The sequence below is a fragment of the Grampus griseus genome, assembly GCF_964374135.1.
Source record: "Grampus griseus genome assembly, chromosome: 5".
Classification (NCBI taxonomy): Eukaryota; Metazoa; Chordata; class Mammalia; order Artiodactyla; family Delphinidae; genus Grampus; species Grampus griseus.
In genome coordinates, this window is record NC_138998.1 from 12229088 (window position 1) to 12253478 (window position 24391).

At 38.4% G+C, this 24391-nt stretch overlaps 1 protein-coding gene and 1 pseudogene across 2 annotated transcripts in view; one reads left to right on the plus strand and one right to left on the minus strand.

The window, feature by feature from the left end:
* The first annotated feature begins 1189 nt into the window (after positions 1-1189).
* LOC309822683 (elongation factor 1-alpha 1-like) lies at positions 1190-6793 on the plus strand (annotated as a pseudogene). The gene is made up of 3 exons: positions 1190-1208; positions 5226-6263; positions 6595-6793. The product of its transcript is annotated as an elongation factor 1-alpha 1-like (transcript).
* A 3029-nt stretch (positions 6794-9822) lies between these two features.
* Positions 9823-24391, minus strand: part of MRPL3 (mitochondrial ribosomal protein L3) — a 44773-nt gene continuing 30204 nt past the window's right edge. Inside the window, exons 7-10 of the mRNA XM_082654593.1 lie at positions 24159-24267; positions 22685-22762; positions 21081-21158; positions 9823-10307 (exon numbers count right to left, since the gene is read on the minus strand). Of these exons, the coding sequence (XP_082510719.1) occupies positions 10155-10307; positions 21081-21158; positions 22685-22762; positions 24159-24267 (418 nt within the window). The 3' untranslated portion in view covers positions 9823-10154. The remainder of the gene's footprint in view (positions 10308-21080; positions 21159-22684; positions 22763-24158; positions 24268-24391) is intronic.

The following is a 24391-nucleotide window of genomic DNA, read 5'->3' on the forward strand; positions in this document are numbered from 1 at the left end:
TTCTGAAAGCAGGGGAAACTTCTTCCATCATTAGTCAAGTAACTCTTCTGTGAAGAACCAGTTCCTGTACAGAAGACAGGTAGCCACCAAGTGACATGTGACAAGGAAGCTCCTAAAGACGTTTGCCCAAGGGGGCCTCATAGCACGAGACCTACTTCTGTCTGTCCGTGTTTACATGCTCTGGGGACAACATTTCAGTAACACTGGTATCAGCAATGTGCCCCACATCATCACAAGAACACTCCATTATGAAACAATTTATAGAAGCAAGATAAGCACCACCAGCCCATTCTCCTGCCATACTTCCTGCAAGAGTAGGGGGAACTTCCAAAGCAGTGACCTTCAGCCAATGTGGGCACTAATGGGCATTTTTTTTTAAAGTGTATTTTATTGTATAGTTGATTTACAATGTTGTGTTAATTTCTGCTGTACAAAAACATGATTCAGATATATATATATATATATATATACTCTTTTCCATTATGGTTTATCACAGGGTAATGAATGTAGTTCCTTGTGCTATACTGTAGGACCTTGTTGTTTAACCATTCTGTATATACTAGTTTGCATCTGCTAATCCCAAACTCCCAATCCAGCCCTCCCATGCAGCTCCTCTCCCTTGGCAACCACAGTCTGTTCTCTATGTCTGTGAGTCTGTTTCTGTTTCGTAGATAAGTTCGTTTGTGTTACATTTTAGATTCCACATATAAGTGATATCATGTGATATTTGTTTTTCTGCCTGACTTACTTCACTTAGTATGATAATCTCTAGGTCCATCCATGTTGCTGCAAATGGCATTATTTCATTCTTTTTTATGGCTGAGTAATATTCCATTGTGTGTGTGTGTGTGTGTGTGTAAAACATATTCTTTATCCATTCATCTGTTGATGGATATTTAGGTTGTTTCCATATCTTGGCTATTGTGAATAGTGCTAAAGCAGGTATGTCTTGACCAGTTGGCCTTACTGAGGCCTACAGAATTTATATGAGGCCCAATATTTACCTATTTTATAACTAATAGCTAATACCAACTAAGACTGGAAGAAATGTCTAAACTGAATGAAGGTTGTTTACAAAAATTTCCTCATTTCAAGACAAAATCTAAAACAGTGGATCAAGTTCAAGCCCATTTGAACTCCATGCCTTTCCATCTGCCAACACAGCTCAGGAGTCAGCCACTAGTATTGCATGGGCTCCAAACAGAAAGGTGAGTGACCCATGTCCAGACCATGTACTGCTTATCCATTGTAGACAGAGTTCCATTTTCCTCGAGTTAAATATTTGATGACAAGAGCTGGAGCCAGAAAGTGACCTAAGATTCTTAGCAAATCACAGGTGTTTTGCTTAGTGCCTGTTGGACCAGGCAGACTTTGGCTTTTGTACCCTGTAAGCATAGAGAAGGCATCCTCCTTTCCCACCTGGCTCAGTAGAAGTCAGGTCACTTCTTCTGGGCCACTGAAAAAGTTTGCGGGAACGGGGTCCTGATCCTCTTCAAAAATAGGGAGCTGTACAAGGTGCTGGTGGTGGGGAGCGGGGGTGAAGTGGATTGTCTGCTCCCTGTCTGGCTCTAAGTGACAGGGCTCACACTTGTGATCCTAAAAGGTGATCAGAAAATTTCTCCTTCAAACTCAAATGCAGACACACAGTCCATCTGCAGATGTAATGGGAAAGAACCTTTGTATTGTATTGTAAGTTAATCACTAAAGGGATGTTGCCTATAAGCTTAAATTATACATAATGGCCCATCTTTGGGAACCCTGCCTCCCAGGTAATGAGCATTAAGCTAAAATACCTTTGCTTAGGGTACCCTGTTGGAGAGAGGAAAGACTTGTTGGACTTTTACTCAATTTGTGAACTGGTTTGTTTGCTTCTTTGGATGCTAGCATTTATATATGCCATTTGTGTTTTGTCTTGAATTTCTGTCTTTAAAAATGGGGAATGTTTTAAATATCCCTTAAAGAAAGTCCTCTGAGGTAGGGTGTGGATAAGTGATCTGATTACAGCCATGAACGCACAAGTGAGAAGAAGATAATATTTTACTGTAAAAATGTGTGGCCACTGTACCTGTCCGGATCTCCACAGGGGGTTTAGTCAGGGTTATCTTGGGACCCTGTGCACCGTGCACTGCTACCCTTGCTGTGTTAATTACATCACTTATGGTCTCCTGTGTCATTGTATATGTAAAATTCCAAGACCAAACTTGAGGGTTTATTTAGGATTTACTCTTTGTCCTCTGAGTTTTTCACTTCATTTTGTTTGGTATTGTTTCTTCATTTACAGTCAAATTTTGTGATATTTAAAACTTTTACTGATGTCAAATGGAGAAAAGGAATGGGGTGGGGAATGGCATGTCTGTGGGACATTCCTAGGGAGAAGAGAAAAAGATTCCACTTGGTTCCTAAAATCGCCAAAACCCTCAGCCCAGAATTCTCCCTGTTTGGTTGATGTCAAGGCAAAAAGTCATCCTTTAAAGGTTAGAGATGATCAATTACTATTTATGGCTATTCTGTGAAGAAGCAGGGAAGAATGATGAAATCCTTTATGAGCAAGCATTTGCGCTATTATATCAAGGAAAATAAGAAAAGGAAGAGAATGAGAGTGAGAATATGTTGCTTCAAATCTTAACTCCTCCATTCTTTTTTAATGGCTGAGTAATATTCTACTGTGTGTGTGTTTATATATATATATATATATATATATATATATATATATATATATAAAACACATCTTTATCCATTCACCTGTCAATGGACGCTTAGGTTGCTTCCATGTCTTGGCTATTGTAAATAGTGCTGCAGTGAACATTGGGGTGCATGTATCTTTTCGAATTAGAGTTTTGTCCAGATATATGCCAAGGAGTGGGATTGCAGCACCATTTGCAGCACCATGGATGGACCTAGAGATTATCATACTAAGTGAAGTAAGTCAGGGAAAGACAAATATCATATGATATCACTTATATGTGGAATCCAAGAAGAAATGATACAAATGAACTTATATTCAAAACAGAAATAGACCCAAAGACATAGAAAACAAACTTATGGTCACCAAAAGGGAAAGGAGGGGGAGGGATAAATTAGGAGTTTGGGATTAACATATACACACTACTATATACAAAATAGATAAACAACAAGGTTCTACTGTATAGCACAGGGAAGTATACTCAATATTTTCTGATAACCTATAAGAGAAAAGAATCTGAAAAAGAATATATATATATATATGTATATACAGTATAACTGAATCACTTTGCTATACACCTGAAAGTAACAAAACACTGTAAATCAACTATATTTCAGACTTCCCTGGTGGTGCAGTGGTTAAGAATTCACCTGCCAATGCAGGGAACATGGGTTCAAGCCCTGGTCTGGGAAGATCCCACATGCCACGGAGCAACTAAGCCTGTGCGCCACAACTACTGAGCCTGCACTCTAGAGCCCGCGAGCCACAACTACTGAGCCCGTGTGCCACAACTACTGAAGCCTGTGCGACTAGACCCTGTGCTCTGCAACAAGAGAAGCCACTGCAATGAGAAGCCCACACACCACCATGAAGAGTTGCCCCTGCTCTCCGCAACTAGAGAAAAGCCTGTGTGCAGCAATGAAGACCCAAAGCGGCCAAATAAATAAATATACAATTTAAAAAAATCTATTATACTTCAATTTAAAAGTCTAATTCTGGGGGGAAGATAAAAAACCTTAACTCCTCCAGCTGTTATGCCAATATATCCACCCCTTCCACTACTTTCCCTTCCTATCCAACCCCAATTCCTGACACTGGGGCTCAGAACTGCCCCTCCTTATAGGGATCAATTAGAAAATCCTGTGTTAGTTCCTGGGGCACAGGGATTTGGTCTAGTACCGCCATCTAAGACCTGACAGGGCACCCAGTTTGGGCCCCTCCCAGGGCAGGGCAATTTCCCTTACACCTTTATCTCATGTGGGGACTAAATGCAAATGATCAGTCAGCTGTGTTTCTCAGACTTCTTTAACTGGAAAGATTGCAACCCTCCTTCATAAGGAGGGTCCTCTATAACTGAAGCCCACTTGGTATCACCCACAGCTGAACTAAAATGGGACCCCGATGAGGGAGGAATGCCCTTATTTATAATACTACTTATTAGTGCATCTGGGCAGGGCTTTGAAAAGGGGAACCAAAGCAAAATAGTTCAAACCAAATTCAAGAAATTCAGCAAAAAAACAAATCCCTCTGAATTTTTGGAAAAGATGTATCAAGCCTACAGACATTATACTAATGTAGATCCTGAGACCCCTGAAAATATTAGAAGGATAAATTTGATCTATTTTGGGCAAAGTGTCTCAGATATTGGGAGGAAGTTGTGAAGATTAGATGGTGCATTTGGAATGAATCCTTCTCAATGGGTAGATGTTGTTTTTAAAGTGTTCAACAGGGAACAGCAACAGAAGAATGAAGATGTAAAACAAAATGCCACTTTTTTGGCACTGGATTCCTGAAAGGGGAGTAAATGGAAGAGAGGTAAGCCCCTACTGGGGGAGAAACAATGAGCTTTCACCCTTAAGTTTTTCTTCAGAACAGCTTGACATCAGAGTTCCACGAGAACATCTTTAACCCTACAGATGGTGCTCATGAAAACCCCAGGAGACAGAGCTCTCTTCCCCTGCCCTCCATCCCAGGTCTATGAAAAGGTAAGACCAGAGTGTGTGCTAACAGCACCCCAGGGAAGGCCAAAAACACATGGCCAATAGACATCCCCTTAAAAAGGGACGCTGGGACACGTAACCTAAAGCAATATCCTCTGAGGTAAGAGGATCACTTCTCCCACAGACTGACTTGTCAAAATACCATCCAGTATATTCAGAAAAGGACAAAGAGAGGGTCGAGGAGTAGGGTTTCACTTGGATCGCACCTTGCCTGGCTGGAAATGTAGTGCACAATTGTTTTAATTCCTAAGGTGAGCTTGGACCCTGTGCTGCAGCACATTCATATTAGTACCCATTACAGGAGAGATGCCACCTTACAATGGATTCAAATATATATAATGGGGCATAACCTATAGAAGACCATACAGTGAGTCACTCAGAATTGCATGATTCATGCTAAAAACAACCCAAAGACTGCTGTTGGACCTTCCCAGATTGGGGCCCAACACAAAGGAATCTGTGCCACCAATGACTGGACACAAATGCCTTGAGCTACAGGAAATTTCAGATACCTGCTAGTGTTTGTGGACACTTTTTTTCAGGATGGGTGGAAGCAATCCCACCTGGACAGAAAAAGTCTCTGAAGAGGATTGCCTGGGTCTTGGACAAACTGAAAGCTGAATATGAGTGTGGTACCACCATCGATATCTCCCTGTGGGAATCTGAGACCATAAGTACTACATGACTATTACTGATGCCTCAGGACACAGAGACTTTATCAAAAACATGCTTCCAGGTACATCCCTGTCTGACCGTGATGTCCTCATTGTTGCTGCTGATGCTGGTGGATTTGAAGCAGGTATCTCCAAGAATGGGCAGACCCATGAGCATGCCCTTTTGGCTTACACTCTTGGTGTGAAACAACTAAGTGTTGCTATTAAATTGATTCCACTGAGCCACCCTACAGCCAGAAGAGGTATGAGTAAATTGTTAAGGAAGTCAGCACTTACATTAAGAAAATTGGCTACAACCCCAACACAGGAGCATTGGTGCCAATTTCTGGCTGGAATGGTGACAACATGCTGGAGCCAAGTGCTAACATGCCTTGGTTCAAGGGATGGAAATTCACCCAAAAGATGGCAATGCCAGTGGAACCATGCTGCTCTGGATTGCATCCTGCCACCAACTCATCCAACTGACTAGTCTTTGAGTCTGCCCCTCCAGGACATCTATAATATTGGTGGTATTGGTACTGTCCCTGTGGGTTGAGTGGAGACTGTTTTCAAACCTATCGTGGTGGTCACCTTTGCTCCAGTCAATGTTACAACTGAAGTAAAGTCTGTTGAAATGTACCATGAAGCTTTTGTGAAGGCCTTTCTGGGGACAGTGTGGGCTTCAATGTCAAGAACATGTCTGTCAAAGATGTTCGTTGTGGCCATGTGGCTGGTGACAGAAAAATTGACCCACCGATGGAAGCAGCTGGCTTCATACCTCAAGTGATTATCTTGAACCATCCAGGCCAAATCAGTGCTAGATATGAACCTGTCCTGGACTGTCACACAGCTCACATTGCTTGCAAGTTTGCTGAGCTGAAGACTGATCATTATTCTGGGAAAAAGCTGGAAGATGGGCCCAAGTTCGTTTTTATTTTATATTTGTTATTTTTTAAATTTTTGGCTGCACTGGGGCTTCGTTGCTGCGTGCAGGCTTTCTCTAGTTGCAGCGAGTGGGGGCTACTCTTCACTGCAGTGCACAGGCTTCTCATTGGGGTGGCTCCTCTTGTTGCAGAGCACGGGCTCTAGGTGTGCAGGCTTCAGTAGTTGCAGTGTATGGGCTCAAGTTGTGGCGTACAGGCTTAGTTGCTCTGTGGCATGTGGGATCTTCCCAGACCAGGGATTGAACCCATGACCCCTGCACTGGCAGGTGGATTCTTAACCACTGTGCCACCAGGGAAGTCCTGGCACCAAATTTTTGATCTGGTGATGCTGCTATTGTTGATACGGTTCCTAGCAAGCCCTCATGTGTTGAGAGTTTCTCTATCCTCCTCTGGGTTGTTTTACTGTTCATGGCATGAGACAGACAGTTGCTGTGTCATTAAAGTGGTGGAAAAGAAGGCAGCTGGAGCTGGCAAGGTCACCAAGTCTGTCCAGAAAACTCAGAGGCTAAATGAATATTATCTCCAATACCTGCCACTCCAGTCTTAATCAGTGGTGGAATAATGGTCTCAGAACTCTTCGTAAAAAGACTGATTAATGATAACAATGAATTGTATAAACTTCAGAAGGAAAGGAGACTGTTTTGTCCACCACTGGTTTTGTGTGTGGCAGTTTAAAATTACTGGTTTTTAAAATCAGTACTTTAAAAATTATTTTATTTTGTATTGGAGTATAGTTGATTTACAATGTTGTGTTAGTTTCAGGTGTACAGCAAAGTGATTCAGTTACATATATTCTTTTTCAGATTCTTTTCCCATATAGGTTATTATAGAATACTGAGTTCCCTGTGCTATACAGTAGGTCCTTGTTGATTATCTATTTTATATATACTAGTGTGTATATGATAATCCCAAACTCCTAATTATCCCTCCCCCCCCAACCTTTCCCCTTTGGTTTTTTAAGTCTGTGTTTCTGTTTTGTAAATGAGTTCATTAAAATCAGTACTTTTTAATCAGTTAAAGCCCTCAAGGAAATTATCCCCTGATTTGGTTTAAGGCATTGGAACTACATTAATCCCGGAGACCACAATCAACAGGAAAAACTGAGAAAATGAATACTAACTTAACTTGGGATAAGGCTTTGTCAGTTGCCCTGCTATGGATTAGTGGCTCCCAGAAGCAGGCTTAAATTAAGCCCCTTTGAAATACTGTATTGTAGTTCATCCTAGGTGTCTGCCCAGGCAGGAGAATCTATAAATGCTCTGAAAGACCTAGCAGTTGCCAGTTATGCTAAAACTTTGGGCATTATACTAAACCCTGTTCTTGAGTTTGACTCCAACAGGTCTGCCTATTGAACTTAAGTAAATGGTAATTTCATTATGGCCGGAGACGGGTCAACCTATTTAATTTTTTCCAAATAAACAGCACAGGAACTTAGTATATGTATTGGGAACTGGAACTGAACCCCAACCCCAAGTTCAATTACAAATTAGACAACAAAGTGCTAAGGAGTTTCATCATAGTAAACATTTTCATTCCATACAATGAAGAGAAACCCAGGAGCTATTAACATTTTGAGTAATAAGTGATTAATAAGTTTGTTGAGGGACTTCCCTGGTGGCACAGTGGTTAAGAATCTGCCTGCCAAGCAAAGGAAACCATAAACAAGACCAAAAGACAACCCTCAGAATGGGAGAAAATATTTGCAAATGAAGCAACTGACAAAGGATTAATCTCCAAAATTTATAAGCAGCTCATGCAGCTCAATAATAAAAAAACAAACAACCCAATCCAAAAATGGGCAGAAGACCTAAATAGACATTTCTCCAAAGAAGATATACAGACTGCCAACAAACACATGAAAGAATGCTCAACATCACTAATCATTAGAGAAATGCAAATCAAAAGTACAATGAGATATCATCTCACACCAGTCAGAATGGCCATCATCAAAAAATCTAGAAACAATAAATGCTGCAGAGGGTGTGGAGAAAAGGGAACACTCTTGCACTGCTGGTGGGAATGTAAATTGATACAGCCACTGTGGAGAACAGTATGGAGGTTCCTTAAAAAACTACAAATAGAACTACCATATGACCCAGGAACCCCACTACTGGGCATATACCCTGAGAAAACCATAATTCAAAAAGAGTCATGCACCACAATGTTCATTGAAGCTCTATTTACAATAGCCCCAAGATGGAAACAACCTAAGTGTCCATCGACAGATGAATGGATAAAGAAGATGTGGCACATATATACAATGGAATATTACTCAGCCATAAAAAGAAACGAAATTGAGCTATTTGTAATGAGGTGGATAGACCTAGAGTCCGTCATACAGAGTGAAGTTAAGTCAGAAAGAGAGAGACAAATACTGCATGCTAACACATATATATGGAATTTAAGAAAAAAAAATGTCATGAAGAACCTAGGGGTAAAACAGGAATAAAGACACAGACCTACTAGAGAATGGACTTGAGGATATGGGGAGGGGGAAGGGTAAGCTGTGACAAAGTGAGAGAGAGGCATGGACATATATACACTACCAAACGTAAGGTAGATAGCTAGTGGGAAGCAGCCCCATAGTACAGGGAGATCAGCTCGGTGCTTTGTGACCGCCTGGAGGGGTGGGACAGGGAGGGTGGGAGGGAGGGAGACGCAAGAGGGAAGAGATATGGGAACATATGTATATATATATATAACTGATTCATTTTGTTGTAAAGCAGAAACTAACACACCATTGTAAAGCAATTATACTCCAATAAAGATGTTAAAAAAAAAAAAAAAAGAATCTGCCGGCCAATGCGGGAGACACGGGTTCAAGCCCTGGTCTGGGAAGATCCCACATGCCGCAGAGCAACTAAGCCCGTGTACCGCAATTACTGAGCCTGCACTCTAGAGCCCGCATGCCAAACTACTGAAGCCTGCGCGCCTAGAGCCCATTCTCCGCAACAAGAGAAGCCACAGCAATGAGAAGCCTGCTCACCACAACAAAGAGTAGCCCCCGCTTGCTGCAACCAGAGAAAGCCCGTGTGCCACAATGGAGACTCAACTCAGACAAAAAAAAAAAAAAAAAAAAAAAAAAGTTTGTTGAATGTACACCCAGGCCATTTCAAATCCCTTTTGGAAGGCATCAAGGAAAAATAATTACAGGACTTCCCCAGCGCTCCAGTGGTTAAGACTCTGAGCTTCCACTGCACGGGGCAGACTGGATCCCTGGTCAGGGAACTAAGATCCCGCATGCTGCAGGGCATGGCTGAAAAAAAAGGAAAAATAATTACACCTGTCTTATAGTTGAGTGATCTAACTAAAAAATAACTATACCTCCCAACAGAAGTGTAAATAAGACCCATAATTTATGATCTTATTGTGTCAGGCCTTTAACTATGACATAAACATTTCTATAATCTAGATAAAAATCTCAATTTCTTTTTCTTTTTAGGACTCAGGAAATAGTTTCTTTTACCTAAATAGGTAACACCATAGTCCCCATATGATTTGACACTGTTCCACAACCACCCTTTCACAAAGACAGACAAGTCTTTAGTACAAGAAGCTAAATTTATAAACATTTAAGATAACTTGAGAAATACATAGTAAAAAAAGGACAAAGCCCACAAATTACAAAGATTTTACTAATATGCAAACTGCCGGTCCATCTAAATTTGGCATATTCAATCTACTTAACGGGTTTGCTTAATGTGGTGATTTTTTAAATGAAATTCAGTTGGAGGATGAATGATAAATTTATGCCCTTGACAAAGATAACCAGTGTGGTATGTTGTTACTAAGAAAAGAAAACATAATTCCTGGTTATATTATTGTTCTGGCTCATCAGAATTCACAGGACATGTGGGAGTCTGTCACGTCCAGGTCAGGCAAACGTAATAGAAGGTGCCCCAGGATGACACAAGTCTTCATCAAACAAATCTTCTGGTAGCTCCTCTTCATCTCCATCAGGGAAGTATGTTGGGAATGGTAGATTTTTACAGAAATCCTTATATGCAGGCAATTTAGAATCTTTGATCTGGGGGGAGGAAGCAAAGGTCTTATTAATAAGTGATACCAATTAAGTTATTTAAAGATATTCTGGTTTACTTATTCATAATCAAAGAACAGCTCTTCCTTTTTCTTTGTTTTTTGTTCTTTAATTTTCTAATGTGAATAAAACAGCTGTTATACACTGAGTTCCTTTTACTTTATATATGTATTTTTATTCCAATAAACTAATTCAATGACAGAAATATAACCTTCCTCAAGTTAATCAGCTATCTCATGAGATTAAAATTACTCTGGTTATATTTTATCCATAAACAGAACTGCCCAACAGAATAAATTATATTCTACAATTACTACATAAATATCAATTATACCCAAATTGATTTTTCAAATATAAATAACTGATATAAACTATATACCTAAAAGGTATTACTATCTACATCTCAATTATTAATTTTATTATCTACTTACATTTTTATTATTCTATATTCTACCATAAATTTTTGAGCTTGGGTTAAAAAATATAAAATTTACCTAGTACTTTTGTTAGCCTTAATTCTAAGAGCACATAACCCAAAATATCAAGTTTTGTTAAGGAAATTAGCTTGTATTTAACAAGTAGTGTTCTCTTTGAGAAGCTAAGGACAGAATAGTATTTAACAGAAACAATAATAAACCCAGAAGTCTTGAAAACAGCTGTATTAGCTCTTTATATTCTAAAAATATTCTAATTACATTTGTAAATTCATTAACTGAGGAATAGTACAGATATTGATATGATCTAAAATGTTGGGTTATATTTTTGGAAAACACTGGGTTCTTTAAAGCTTCTGACTCACTCTACAGCCTTCATTCAGAGAGAAGTAAAAAAACAATTACACGTAATTACACAAACAGATTAAGATAAGGCACACTCATTTTGGCAATAAGAAATGAATAATATGGTTGAAGTAAGTACACAGCTGCTAGGAATAGCTAAGTACAGAAAAACACTTATATTAATTTTTCTCATTAAAATTGTTCCAAGAAATTATCAGTAAGTTGCCCAGAAGAAAATATACTTGTTTAACCTTTTTTTCCAATCCACTAATCTTGAGGTGAACTTTAACTTGGGGGAAAAAAGTCAAATTCTTACCAATTCAATTGTCTCAGAATTTGTAACTGAAAATAAAACCCAAGCAGATAAACAACAAAACGAACAACAAAACTTTCTGTGCAAATTTGATAACTGTGAAAATTTAGTTATAAATTGCCTAAATGGTGAATTCTCAGGTACTTTCAAATTTTTATAGATCTATTATACCCAAGAAACAGCAAGGTGATTCAGTTATACATATATACATATTCTTTTACATATTCTTTCCCATTATAGGTTATCAGAAGATATTGAGTATAGTTCCCTTTGCTATACAGTAGGTCTTTGTTGGTTATCTGTTTTATATATAGTACTTTGTATCTGCTAGTCCCAAACTCCTAATTTATCCCTCCGTCACCCCTTTCCCCTTTGGTAACCATAAGTTTGTTTTCTATGTTTGTGAGTCTATTTCTGTTTTGTAAATAAGTTCATTTGTATCATTTTTTAGATTCCACATATAAGCGATATCGTATAATATCTTTTATCTGGCTTTCTTCACTTAATATGATAATCTCTAGTCCATCCATGTTGCTGCAAATGGCATTATTTCCTTTTTTATGGCTGAGTAGTATTTCATTGTATAAATGTACCATGGCTTCTTTATCCATTCCTCTGTTGATGGACATTTAGGTTGTTTCCATCTCTTGGCTACTGTAAATAGTGCTGCGATGAACATTGGGGTGCATGTATCTTTTTAAATTATCGTTTCCTCTAGATATATACCCAGGAGTGGGATCGCTGGACCATATGGTAACTCTGCTTTTAGTTTTAAAAAGTCTCCATACTGTTTTCCATAGTAGCTGCACCAATTCACATTCCCACCAACAGTGTAGGAGGGTTCCCTTTTCTCCACACCTACTCCAGCACTTAGTATTGGTAGACATTTTGATGATGGCCATTCTGACTGGTGTGAGGTGATGCCTCATTATAGTTTTTTCTGATTTGCATTTCCCTACTAATTAGCGACGTTGGGCATTATTTTTCATATGCCTTTTGGCCACATGTATGTCTTCTTCCGAGAAATGTCTACTTAGACATTAAATGTCTTTTGCCCGTTTTTTGATTTGGTTGTTTGGTTTTTTTTGATATTGAGCTGTATGAGCTGTTTGTACATTTGGAAATTAATCTCTTGTTGGTAGCATCGTTTTGCAAATATTTTCTCCCATCCTGCAGGTTGTCTTTCCATTTTATGGTTTCCTTTTCTGTGCAAACGCATTTAAGTTTAATTAGATCCCATTTGTTTATTTTTGTTTTTATTTCCATTACTCTAGGAGATGGATCAAAAAAGATATTGCTGCAATTTATGTCAAAGAGTGTTCTGCCTGTTTATTCCTCTAGGAGTTTTATAGTATCTGGTCTTATATTTAGGTCTTTAATCCAGTTTGAATTTATTTTTGTATTTGGTGCTAGAGAATGTTTTAATCTTGTACACAGAGCTGTCCAGTTTTACCAGCATTACATATTGAAAAGACTGCCTTTTCTCTATTGTATATTCTTGACTCCTTTGATGTAGACTGACCATATGTGTGCACAGCTTTGTTTTTGGGATTTCTATCTAGTTCCATTGATCTACATGTCTGTTTTTGTGCCAGTACCATACTGTTTTGCTTACTGTAGCTCTGTAGTCAGGGAGCCTGATTCCTCTAGCTCCATTCTTCCTTCTTACGATTGCTTTGGCTGTTTGGGGTCCTTTGTGTTTCCATACAAATTTTAAAATTTCTTGTTCTACTTCTGTGAAAAATGCCATTGGAAATTTGATAGGAAATGCATTGAATCTATAGATTGCCTTGGATAGTATGGTCATTTTAACAATATAGATTCTTCCAATCCAAGAACATCATATATCTTTCCATCTGTTTGTGTCTTCTTTAATTTCCTTCATCAGCGTCTCATAATGTTCAGAGTACAGGTTTTTTTGCCTCCTTAGGTAGGTTTGTTCCTAAGTATTTTATTGTTTTTGATGTGATTGTAAATGGGATTGTTTCCTTTACTTTCTGATTTTTGTTGTTAGTGTATAGAAGTGCAACAGACTTCTATGTATTAATTTGTACCCTGCAACTTTACAGAATTCATTGATGAGCTCTAGTAGTTTTCTGATAGCATCTTCATGATTTTCTATGTATAGTATCACGTCATCTACAAAAGTGACAATTTAATTACTTCTTTTCCAATCTGGATTCCTTTTATTTCTTTTTCTTCTCTGATTGCTGTGGCTAGGAATTACAAAACTATGTTGAATAAAAGTGGCAAAAGTGGGCAACTGTCTTGTGCCTGATCTTAGAGGAAATGCTTTCAACTTTTTGCTGCTGATTATGATGTTAGCTGTGGGCTCATCACATATGGCCTTTATTATACTGAGGTAGGTTGCCTCTATGCCCACTTTCTGGAGTTTTTTTAATCATAAATGGATGTTGAATTTTATCAAAAGCTTTTTCTGCATCTATTGAGATGACCATATAATTTTATTCTTCAACTTGTTAATGTGGTGTATCACACAAATTGATTTGCAGATACTGAAAATTCATTATACCCCTGTGATAAATCCCACTTGATCATGGTGTATGATCCTTTTAATGTATTGTTGGATTCGGTTGGCTAGATTTTCTTTTTTATTTGGTTTGATTTTGTTGAGGATTTTTGCATCTATGATCATCAGTGATATTGGCCTGTACTTTTCTTTTTTTGTGATATCTTTGGTTTTGGTATCAAGGTGATGGTGGTCTCATAGAATGAGTTCAGAAGTGTTCCTTCCTCTGCAATTTTTTGAAATCATTTCAGAAGGACAGGTGTTAACTCTTCTCTAAATGTTTGGTAGAATTTGCCTGAAGCCATCTGGTCGTGGACTTTTGTTTGTTGGGAGTTTTAAAATTACTGATTCAATTCCAGTACTGGTAACTCGTCTGTTCATATTTTCTATTTCTTCCTGGTTCAGTCTTGAGAGATCGCACGTTTTTAAGAATTTGTCCATTTCTTCAGGGTTGTCCATTTTATGGCTATATAGTTGCTCATAGCAGCCTCTTATGATCCTTTGTACTTCTGTGGTATTGGCTGTAACTTCTGCTTTTTCGTTTCTGATTTTACTGATTTGGGCCCTCCTTTTTTTTCATAATGAGCCTGGCTAAAGGTTTACCAATTTTATCTTTTCAAAGAATCAGCTTTTATTTCATTGATCTTTTCTATTGATTTTTTTAAAGTGTCTATTTCATTTATTTCTGCTCTGATCTTCATTTCTTTCTTTCTTTCTGCTAACTTTAGGTTTCAACTGTTCTTTCTCTAGCTGCTTTAGGTGTAAGGTTATGTTGTTTATTTGATGTTTTTCTTGTTTCCTGAGGTAAGATTGTACTGCTATAGACTTCCCTCTTAGAACTGCTTTTGCTGTGTCCAATAGGTTTTGGATCATTGTGTTTTCGTTTTCATGATTTTCTAAGTATTTTTTGATTTACTCTTTGATTTTTTCAGTGATCCATTGGTTGTTTAGTGGCATACTGTTTAACTTCCACGTGTTTGTGTTTTTTGCAGTTTTTTTTCTTGTGGCTGTTTTCTTTTCTTTCTTTCTTTTTCTTGGGCTGCATCGGGTGGCTTGTGGGATATTAGTTCCCTGACAAGGGATTAAACATGCACCCTTGGCAGTGAAAGCACGGAGTCCTAACTACTGGACCACCAGGGAATTCCCTGGTTGTCTTCTAAACTCACAGAGTTGTGGTCTGAAAAGATGCTTGATTCAATTTCAATTTTCTTAAATTTACTACAGCTTGCTTTGTGGCCCAACATATGATCAATCCTGGAGAATGTTCCATGTGCACTTGAAATGTGTATTCTGCTTTCAGATGGAAGGTTCTATACATATCAATTGAGCCCATCTGGTCTAATGTGTCATTTAAGGCTTGTGTTTCCCTTAGTGATTTTCTGTCTGGACGATCTGTCCATTGATTTAAGTGGGGCGTTAAAGTCCCCCATTATTATTACTGTCAATTTCTACTTTTATGTCTATTAACATCTGCCTTATATGTTGAGGTATTCCTATGTTGGGTGCATATATATTTACAATTGTTATATCTCTTCTTGGATTGATCCCTTGATCATTATGTGGTGTCCTTCTCTCTTGTAACCGTCTTTATTTTAAAGTCTATTTTGTCTGATATGAGTATTCCTACTCCAGCTTTCTTTTGATTTGCATTTGCAATGGAATATCTTTTTCCATCCCTACTTTGTGTGTCTCTAGATCTGAAGTGGGTCTCTTGTAGACAGCACGTATATGGGTCTAGTTTTTGTATCTATTTAGCCAGTCTATGCCTTCTGATTGGAGTATTTGATCCACTTACATTTAAGGTAATTATCAATATACATGTTCTTATTGCCATTTTGTTATTGGATTTCTGTAGGTCTTTTGTCCCTTTCTTCTTAGTTCTCTGCTCTTGTGATTTGATGTCTATCTGTGTTACGTTTGGATTCCTTTTTCTTTATTGTGTGTATATGTATTATAGATTTTTGGTTTGTGGTTACTATGTTTTAGTATAGCAGTGTGTGTGTTTATATATATAAATATATATGATTGTTTTAAGTTGCTGATCTCATTTCAACTGCATTTTAAATACCCCACATTTGTATTCTCCTCCCTTCACGTTTACTGTTTTTGATCTATTTCTTTTTTTCCTTTAATTAATTAATTATTTTGGGGGGCTGCGTTGGGTCTTTGTTGCTGTGCACAGCCTTTCTCCAGTTGCAGCGAGTAAGGGCTACTCTTGGTTGCAGTGCATGGGCTTCTCATTGTGGTGGCTTCTCTTGTTGTGGAGCACGGGTTCTAGGCACATGGGCTCTAGAGCGCAGGCTCAGTAGTTGTGGTGCACGGACTTAGTTGCTCCACGGCATGTGGGATCTTCCCGGACCAGGGCTTGAACCCGTGTCGCTTGTACTGACAGGCAGATTCTTAACCACTGTACCACCAGGGAGGTCCCTGATATCATATTTCACATCTAATTGTTTTATGTATCCCTTAACTGTGTATTGTGGATACAGATGATTTTACTACTTTTGTCTTTTAACCTCCCTACTAGTTTGTGTGTGGACAATTTACCTTTATCATGTTTGCCTTTACCAGTGAGCTTTTCCATTTCATAATTTTCTTGTTTCTAGTTGCGGCCTTTTCTTTTCCCCTTAGAAAAGTTCCTTTAGCATTTGTTGTAAAACTGGTTTGGTGGTGAATTCTTTTATCTTTTGCTTGTCTGTAAAGTTTTTGATTTCTCCATCAAATCTGAATGAGGACCTTGCTGGGTATTCATGGCTGTAGATTTTTTCATCACTTTAAATACATCATGCCATTCCCTTCTGGCCTACAGAGTTTCTGCTCAAAAATCAGCTGACCATCTTATGGGAGTTCCCTTGTACATTATTTATACCTTTTCCCTTGCTGCTTTTCATATTTTCTCTATCTTTAAGTACTGTCAATTTGATTACTCTGTGTCTTGGTGTGTTTCTCTTTGGGTTAATCCTCTATGGGACTCTGCGCTTCCTGGACTTGGGTGATTGTTTCCTTCCCCAGGTTAGGGAAGTTTTCAGTTATTATCTCTTCAAGCATTTTCTCAGGCCCTTTCTCTCTCCTTTTTCTAGAATCCCTACAATGGGAATGTTAGTGTGCCTGATGTCCCAAAGTTCTCTTAAACTGTCCTAATTTCTTCTCATTCTTTTTTATTCTGTTACACGGCAGTGATTTCTACTACTATGCCTTCCAGTTCACTGCTCTATTCTTCTGCCTCATTTATTCTGCTACTGGTTCTTTCTAGTGTATTTTTCATTTCAGTTATTATATTCATCTCTGTTTGGTTGCTCTTTATATTTTCTGACTTTGTTAAAAACTTCTAATTTCTTGCTCTGTGCATCCATTCTTTTCCCAAATTCCTGGATCATCTTTCCAATCATTACTCTGAACTCCTCGAGTACACTGCTTACCTCCACTTCACTTCACTGTTCTTCAGGGATTTTATCTTGTTCCTTCATCTGAAACATATTCCTCTGCCGCCTCAGTCTGTCTAAATTTCTACTTGTATTTTTATGTGTGTGGTAGGTTAATTACATTTCTCAACCTTGGAGAAGTGGGATGTTCTGTATGTCCCAGCAGTACACTTCCCTCTCATCCCTGAAGGATCAGGGACCAGTCTGTTTGCAGACCCAGTTCCACAGGCTGTGTGATCGTAGTTTTCTTGCTTCTGGTGTCTGCCCCTGGCTGGATGGGGCTGCTCTAGAGGCTTGTGCAGGCTTCCTGACAGGAGGGGCTGGTGCCAGCCCACTGGTTGGTGGAGCTGATTCCTCACCCTCTGGTGGGCAGGGCCGTGTCAAAGGGTGTGTCCAAAGACAGCTGTGGGCTCAGGAAGTCTTTAGGCAGCCTGTCTGCTGACAGATGCAGCTGTGTTCCTGCCCACTTGGTTGTTTGCTTGAGGTGTCCCAGCACTGGAGCCTACAGGCTGTTGGGTGGGGCCAGGTTTTGGTGCTAATGACTCAAGCAAGATGTCAGCCGCCAGCAAGAGTTCATGAAGATGAATACTCCCTAATACATCTGCCACTGGTTTTTATGTCCTAAGGGTGAGCCACAGCTGCCCCCTACCTTCTCAGGAGACCCTCCAAGACCAGCAGGTAGGTCTGGCACAGGCTCCTATGAAATTACTGCTTTTGCCCGGGTTCCAGGTGCATGAGATTCTGCATGTGCCCTTTATGAGTGAGGTCTCTGCTTCCCCCAGTCCTGTGGAGCTCCTGCTATCAAGTCCCACTGGCCTTCAAAGCCAAATGCTCTGGGAGCTCCTCTTCCTGATGCCAGGCCGCCAGCTGGGGAGGCTGACGTCAGGCTCAGAACTCTCACTCCTGTGGGAGAAGTTCTGTGATATAATCATTCTCCAGTTTTTGTGTCGCCAGGTAGTAAAGGATTTGATTACATCACAAGTGCACCCCTCCTATAATCTCATTGTGGTTTCTTTTTTATATCATGTAGAATATCTTTTTTGGTAGGTTCCAGCTTTTTCTTTAATTGATGATTGTTCAGCAGTTAGTTGTGATTTTGGTGTGCTCATAAGAGAAGGTGGGCTCAAGGTCCCTCTTCTCCACCATCTTGTCCCGAATTTGCTGGTACATGTTTTTGTGCACTGAATCTTATCCCTGGCTTTATTATTTCCCTGCCTTCAGGACTCCCTCTCATTCTTTTTATATTTATGTATATCGGCAAACCAGTTCAAACACTTTTTAAGGAAGCTGGAGGTAGGACACACACACACACAAAAAACAGGCAAATCTGAAAATAAACTTAAATTATAAATTAGGATATAGGGACAAGCACACACAAATATTACAGTACACTATGCTGTAAATAACAGTTCTTTAGGCTCTCTTAGTACATTAGTGAATCCAAAGAACAAAAAGCTTACATTAATTAAACAGGTTGGTTATCCCTAAGACTATCTTACTAACTTTAGAATGAATGACAGGCAGCCCTGTACTCTGTACTCTGATGGAATCAAAAGCTCCTGTGCAGTGAGTGGGTGCCAGTAAGGCTGCCTGTCCAGCAGGACGAGCCTCAACCTCCAATGGCAAGGGGCTTATTCACCTGCTATGGGATCACTGGGAAGAATGGACAAAGTGGGGTGACTGTTTTCAGAAGATTTACCAAACTTTTGGCATTTAAAACATAAGCCCACAAAAAACTCCCCCAAACCCACACCTTAATGTTTGGGACAGACATTTAAGGTTATAAAAGACCGTTAAAAGGCACTATATTTCAAAGATTTTTTTTTCAAGATGAGTTCTTTTATCAAAATCTGTTTGTTGGAAATATATTCACCTAGTGTGTTAACAGTTCAAAGTGTCTAGACATTTCTCTGATGGTATAGTTTCTCAAAATGTATTTGGACTCCTCTTTTGGAATTGCCTTCAGTGTACCTTCTGAATATCTTCAGTGATAGCAAGCCACCATCCATTAAATGGATTGAGTTTCTGGAGGCAATCTTTATTGAAGTGCGTGGAAAAATCTGAGTAATAAGTGTTGTTGATTATAAACTATTTATAACAGCCAGATCAGAACCCTGCACATATGGTTTTTCAAGGCAGTTCACCTGTTCATCCCTGCTGGAGTCAAGGAAGATGCTGAGGTGAACCTGAGGAGTCACAGCAACAGTGAGGCTCAGCTGGAAGCCAGCCTAGAACTGTATACAGCAAATGGGGAGAAAAGGAGGATTTGACAATGTTTAAAACTTCATCTGCTATCCAGTATAATTTATTATGAAAAATGATCATTTTCCTTTTTTCTTTTTTATTAGGTTGTTATATTTATAACAATGTAATAAATCTGGAGGTAGGAATACACTGAATTATGAGGCCAAAATGTTAGGAAAAGCACAATGACAATGTGCTGGCTTCAAGTACCTGTTACTATGTACATGACTTGGGTCACCAGGGGCCTGAAAACTTACTTAAACCTAAAAAACTGCAAACTTAAAAAAAAAAAAAAAAACCAAAAAATCCTGCAAGAATTAATCAAATGCATTTTTTCTTTAAAAAAAAAAATGAGAATACTCTAGTCAAAAAAGTGAGGAGTTCCAGAAAGGGAATTTTAATTACTGTAAGACTGAAACAAATATTGTACCTTATGCTAGTAACGGAACCTACTTTAAGAGATGAAAAGAAGGGGCTTCCCTGGTGGCGCAATGGTTGAGAGTCCGCCTGCCAATGCAGGGGACACAGGTTCGTGCCCCGGTCCGGGAGGATCCCATATGCCGTGGGGTGGCTGGGCCCGTGGGCCATGGCTGCTGAGCCTGCGCGTCCAGAGCCTGTGCTCCGCAGTGGGAGAGGCCACAGCAGTGAGAAGCCCGCGTACCACAAAAAAAAAAAAAAAAAAAAAAAAAGAATACATAGAAAAAGACAGGTTTTTTGAAAAATCTGAGGGTTAAGTTTCAGCCTAATTTTGTTGTTATTGTTGGAAGAGTAATGAAGAATCTATTTTGGGGAACTGCTGGTATCACTTCAACTACAAATTTATTTTCAGAATGGAAAATTCAAAAGTGATGTCTCATTTTGTATTATGTTGACTTAAATCCCACGTCGAATATTTATTTTGTATTTTATTTGATGGAAATAAATCTCTGAGAGCTTAAGAATGTTTTTTCAAGTCTATCTTGTATAACATGTTTTCTTCTCTTCATGTTTTGAACATAAAAATGTATTTTTAAGGAAAACAGAGCAATGCTAGTAATAATAATAATAATAAATCTTTCCTTAAAATGTCCACCTCAAACCACCTTTCTTGTTGATTCTCATTTCTCATTTTATTTCCACCACATATACTTCTGGTTCCCATGTCAAAGTACTCTTAAAAAATGAAAAAGTTATTTTTTGGAAGGATAGAGATATATTGATATTTTTGCAAGTAGTTTTGCTAATATCCTTTTGTATTTCTAAAGAACTTCTTACTGGACCTACCCTTTGTGCAGGTTTATGGTTTTAGAGACATAGGCTATAGGTTATTTTGTGCAATTTTCTCACTCAGGTGCTACTAAAAAGCAGAAAAAATAGCAAAGAACATGTCGAGAAACAGCTACTTATTTTCAAGACACATTTATGGATGAGAGGAGAACTTATGGCACACATCCACATCTCTGAACAAGGGAAAATAAAGAGAGTTATACATACCTTTACTAAGCAATTTTTGTGTCCAGGTACAGAGCCATTTACATAGATTATATTGTGCTTTGTGTTTATTCTCCACACCTGAAGTGGAAATAAAATCAAACCTTAAGAGTTAAAAATATTAGAATATACTTATATCAATACAAACAAAAGCTGAGGCTATAAGTAGCCTGTAAAGAAATAATCATGTTAGCACCTCAAAATATTGAATGAGAATAAAAATTTCAAATCCTATGGATGACTTGTACTGTAATACTACAACAGATATGTCTCATGTAAGTGGTAGAAAACTCTCATTTTAAGTATAAATGTGACTGAACGATCAAGACTACTTCGATATTTCAATATTGTCCTGGCACCATTAAGAATAACACATGAAAATTCAATTTTATTTTATTCTTAGTTAACATGAGCTTGCTGCAACTAGAAACTGGGAAGCCGCAACCTCTCTGGGTCTAATTTTTTTAAAAAGTGTGCTGAGCAGATGGCCTTCAAACAGATCTTCATGTGGGAAAAACATTTACACAAATGAGAGAACAGTCAAGAAATGGTATTGAAAAAGTATTTGGGGGTAAAATCAAGTTTGACCCATAGCTCACGGCTAAACGTTAAATACTAGGGCAACTGAAATCTCTCTCCTGTCACACATATGCATACATGAAAAGAAAATGCACAAAGACAGATACAAATGGTTGTCTATGGCAAGTATAAATGTAACAGAAGAGGGGAAAAAAAACCCTTAGATTTAATTATATAAAATTTTAAAAACTTCTGCTGGTTAAAATTTATAAATAAAATACATCTAGAATACAGAATGAAAGAATATGTACCAAAATGTTACCAGTGGTTGTCTTTGGGGGTTGTTCTTTTGAATGACCTATTTTCTTTTTTGTACTTTCTATACTTTTCACACATATAGACAGATTAGTTGTTTTAATAAAAATATAATTACATGGCACCTATTATGTACAACTCATTTTCACTTAGATATTACATATGTTCCTCAAGTTAGCAGTGAATTTAACTCCCCGCCCCTTTTAAATATATAATTATTTTACAAAAATGGATATATACCACATGCTTTTTTAGTACTCTATTTTCCTATTTTGATTGTCTCCTATTTTGTCTTCCTCTCTCCTATTCCTCACCCACATCCACCCACACATTTGACATTTAATCGAAAGCAATATGATATATAACCATCTACTCTTCTCTGTGCTTACATGGCATGGTGACATATACATGTAGGGAGTTTCTGTTTACTCTTTTATAAGAGTATTATACGTAATGCTCTGAATCTCTATTTTTTCATGCAACAACACTGTGGAAATCTTCCAGGTCAAATAGTAGACAATTAACTTTTTCTTTTTAATGAGTGCATTTTTCATGGCTTGCATGTTAAATGAACATATATGACAACTCCAACACACACACACACACACACACACACACACACACACACAGAGTACACGTTTCCCCCACCCCTCAATAATTGTAAAACCTATTAGAACCACCATATGCAGACACACGTTAAATATGTATGCTGGTGCGTTTGCCTTTAGGCACTAATTTAACCACTCCTATAAAAAGCCACTCCAGAAACTTACTTTCAGTCCAAATGCTGTCCTATCTATGTTCCCCAATTGCCCAGGCATTTTGGTTCCAGGCCAGACTCTGGCAACATCCTAAAGGAGAGAAACAAAAGTAGCACTTTTAAGCAGTATTCTCAATTTCGAACAGTACCAATCAAACCAAAATGCAAATAAGATATGTCATTAAAATGTTTTATTTTTTCCTCCATTTTGCTAGCCCCCAGTAAAGAACTAAACATGGATTTAGTCACATTTACCCCTAGAGAATTCCCTTTCTAAATTAGATTAGAACAAAAAAATATAGACTAAGAACATATTTAGGAGAAAAATTCAGTAACAAGAGAGCAGCAACTGAGCCAATAATGGCTGAGAAGGACATAAAAACATGTCACACCACCATTCAAAGAAAAAATGGACTGCCTGGCCTGTTTTCACAAATCTTCTGTATTAACTGACTTGGACTCCATCCAGTCCACAGCTGCTGGAATGGTCCTACTCTCCCACCCTGGCTTTTGATGTTACTTCCTTCTGCAAAGTGACTAAAGGAGAGAGTTAGTTACCACCAATAGTGAGAAACTTAGCTTCCATTATCAATATATTCACTTATCTGGTCAATCCTATAATTCACAGAAAATTATCTCAGAATGGCTAACTAACACTCAACACATGCACATAGTACATTTTAAATTTAGACTCTGGGTATACAGCCAACAACTATGTGTTCACAAGTTACTTGAGTTATTAGTCCACTCTAGTCCTCCACTTCAGTGAGGTTCTGTTACTCATTTGAAATAGTTATGTTCATTTTCTAATTATATTCCATTATGGATTCCCCCCCATTTTTATTTTACTTTGAATTTGTAAAACATTAACATGGTTCCAAAGTAAAAAGTATTAACAAAAAAGTATATCTAGTTAAGTGCCACTCCTGAGCCCTTCCATACTCTTCCCACCCAAGAGTAAGAATCCCCCAGGCTCTTTATGATACACCTCTGGGAGACATATTCAGTAGGACTAAATTAGCAGTACAAATCTCCTTCTCTCCTTCCTATGCTCTTATTGTCTATTTCTCCATTTTTTCTCTATTACTTTCCCCTTCATCATTATATTGTCCTTGACAACTTTTCCCAATGGTCTCTTCTAAGGCAAAAACAAATCTGTGAAGGAAGCAGTGTGGGAAGATGGCAGGGCATTCTGATCCCTGATCACTTACAGCTGACTTCAGAGTGTAGGATGGGAGACAGAGATGGGAAAGAAAGTAGGCAGACAAGTACTGAGAACACTGGCTGTAAGTACGTAGGATATAACCAAATGATTCAAGTCTGGCTCTGGAAAGTAAGGCCAGGACCCATAAATGTGTGACTTTTATTAGGACCCACCTGGAGTAAGATTCAAATAATGTGACTTGATCCCAAGGACAGACTAAAGCACCATATACACAAAAGCTGAATCTTTAGTACTAAAAAGAGGATCACTAAGTTATACTTACACCAGTTGAAATAGCTCCAGGCCTTCTGTGGGTTTTTGTTTGACCGTGAGTAGCTGGCTGGCCTTTAAATCCCCATCTTTTCATGACACCTTGGAAACCTTTACCAATACTGAACAAGATAAACATTAGAATTTACATAATGAACAGAGGATAAAATACCCCCAACTGTATACTTTGATAGTACCTTAGAGTTTTTAGCTAAGTTCCTTATCCAAATAACTAGAAAAGGCCAT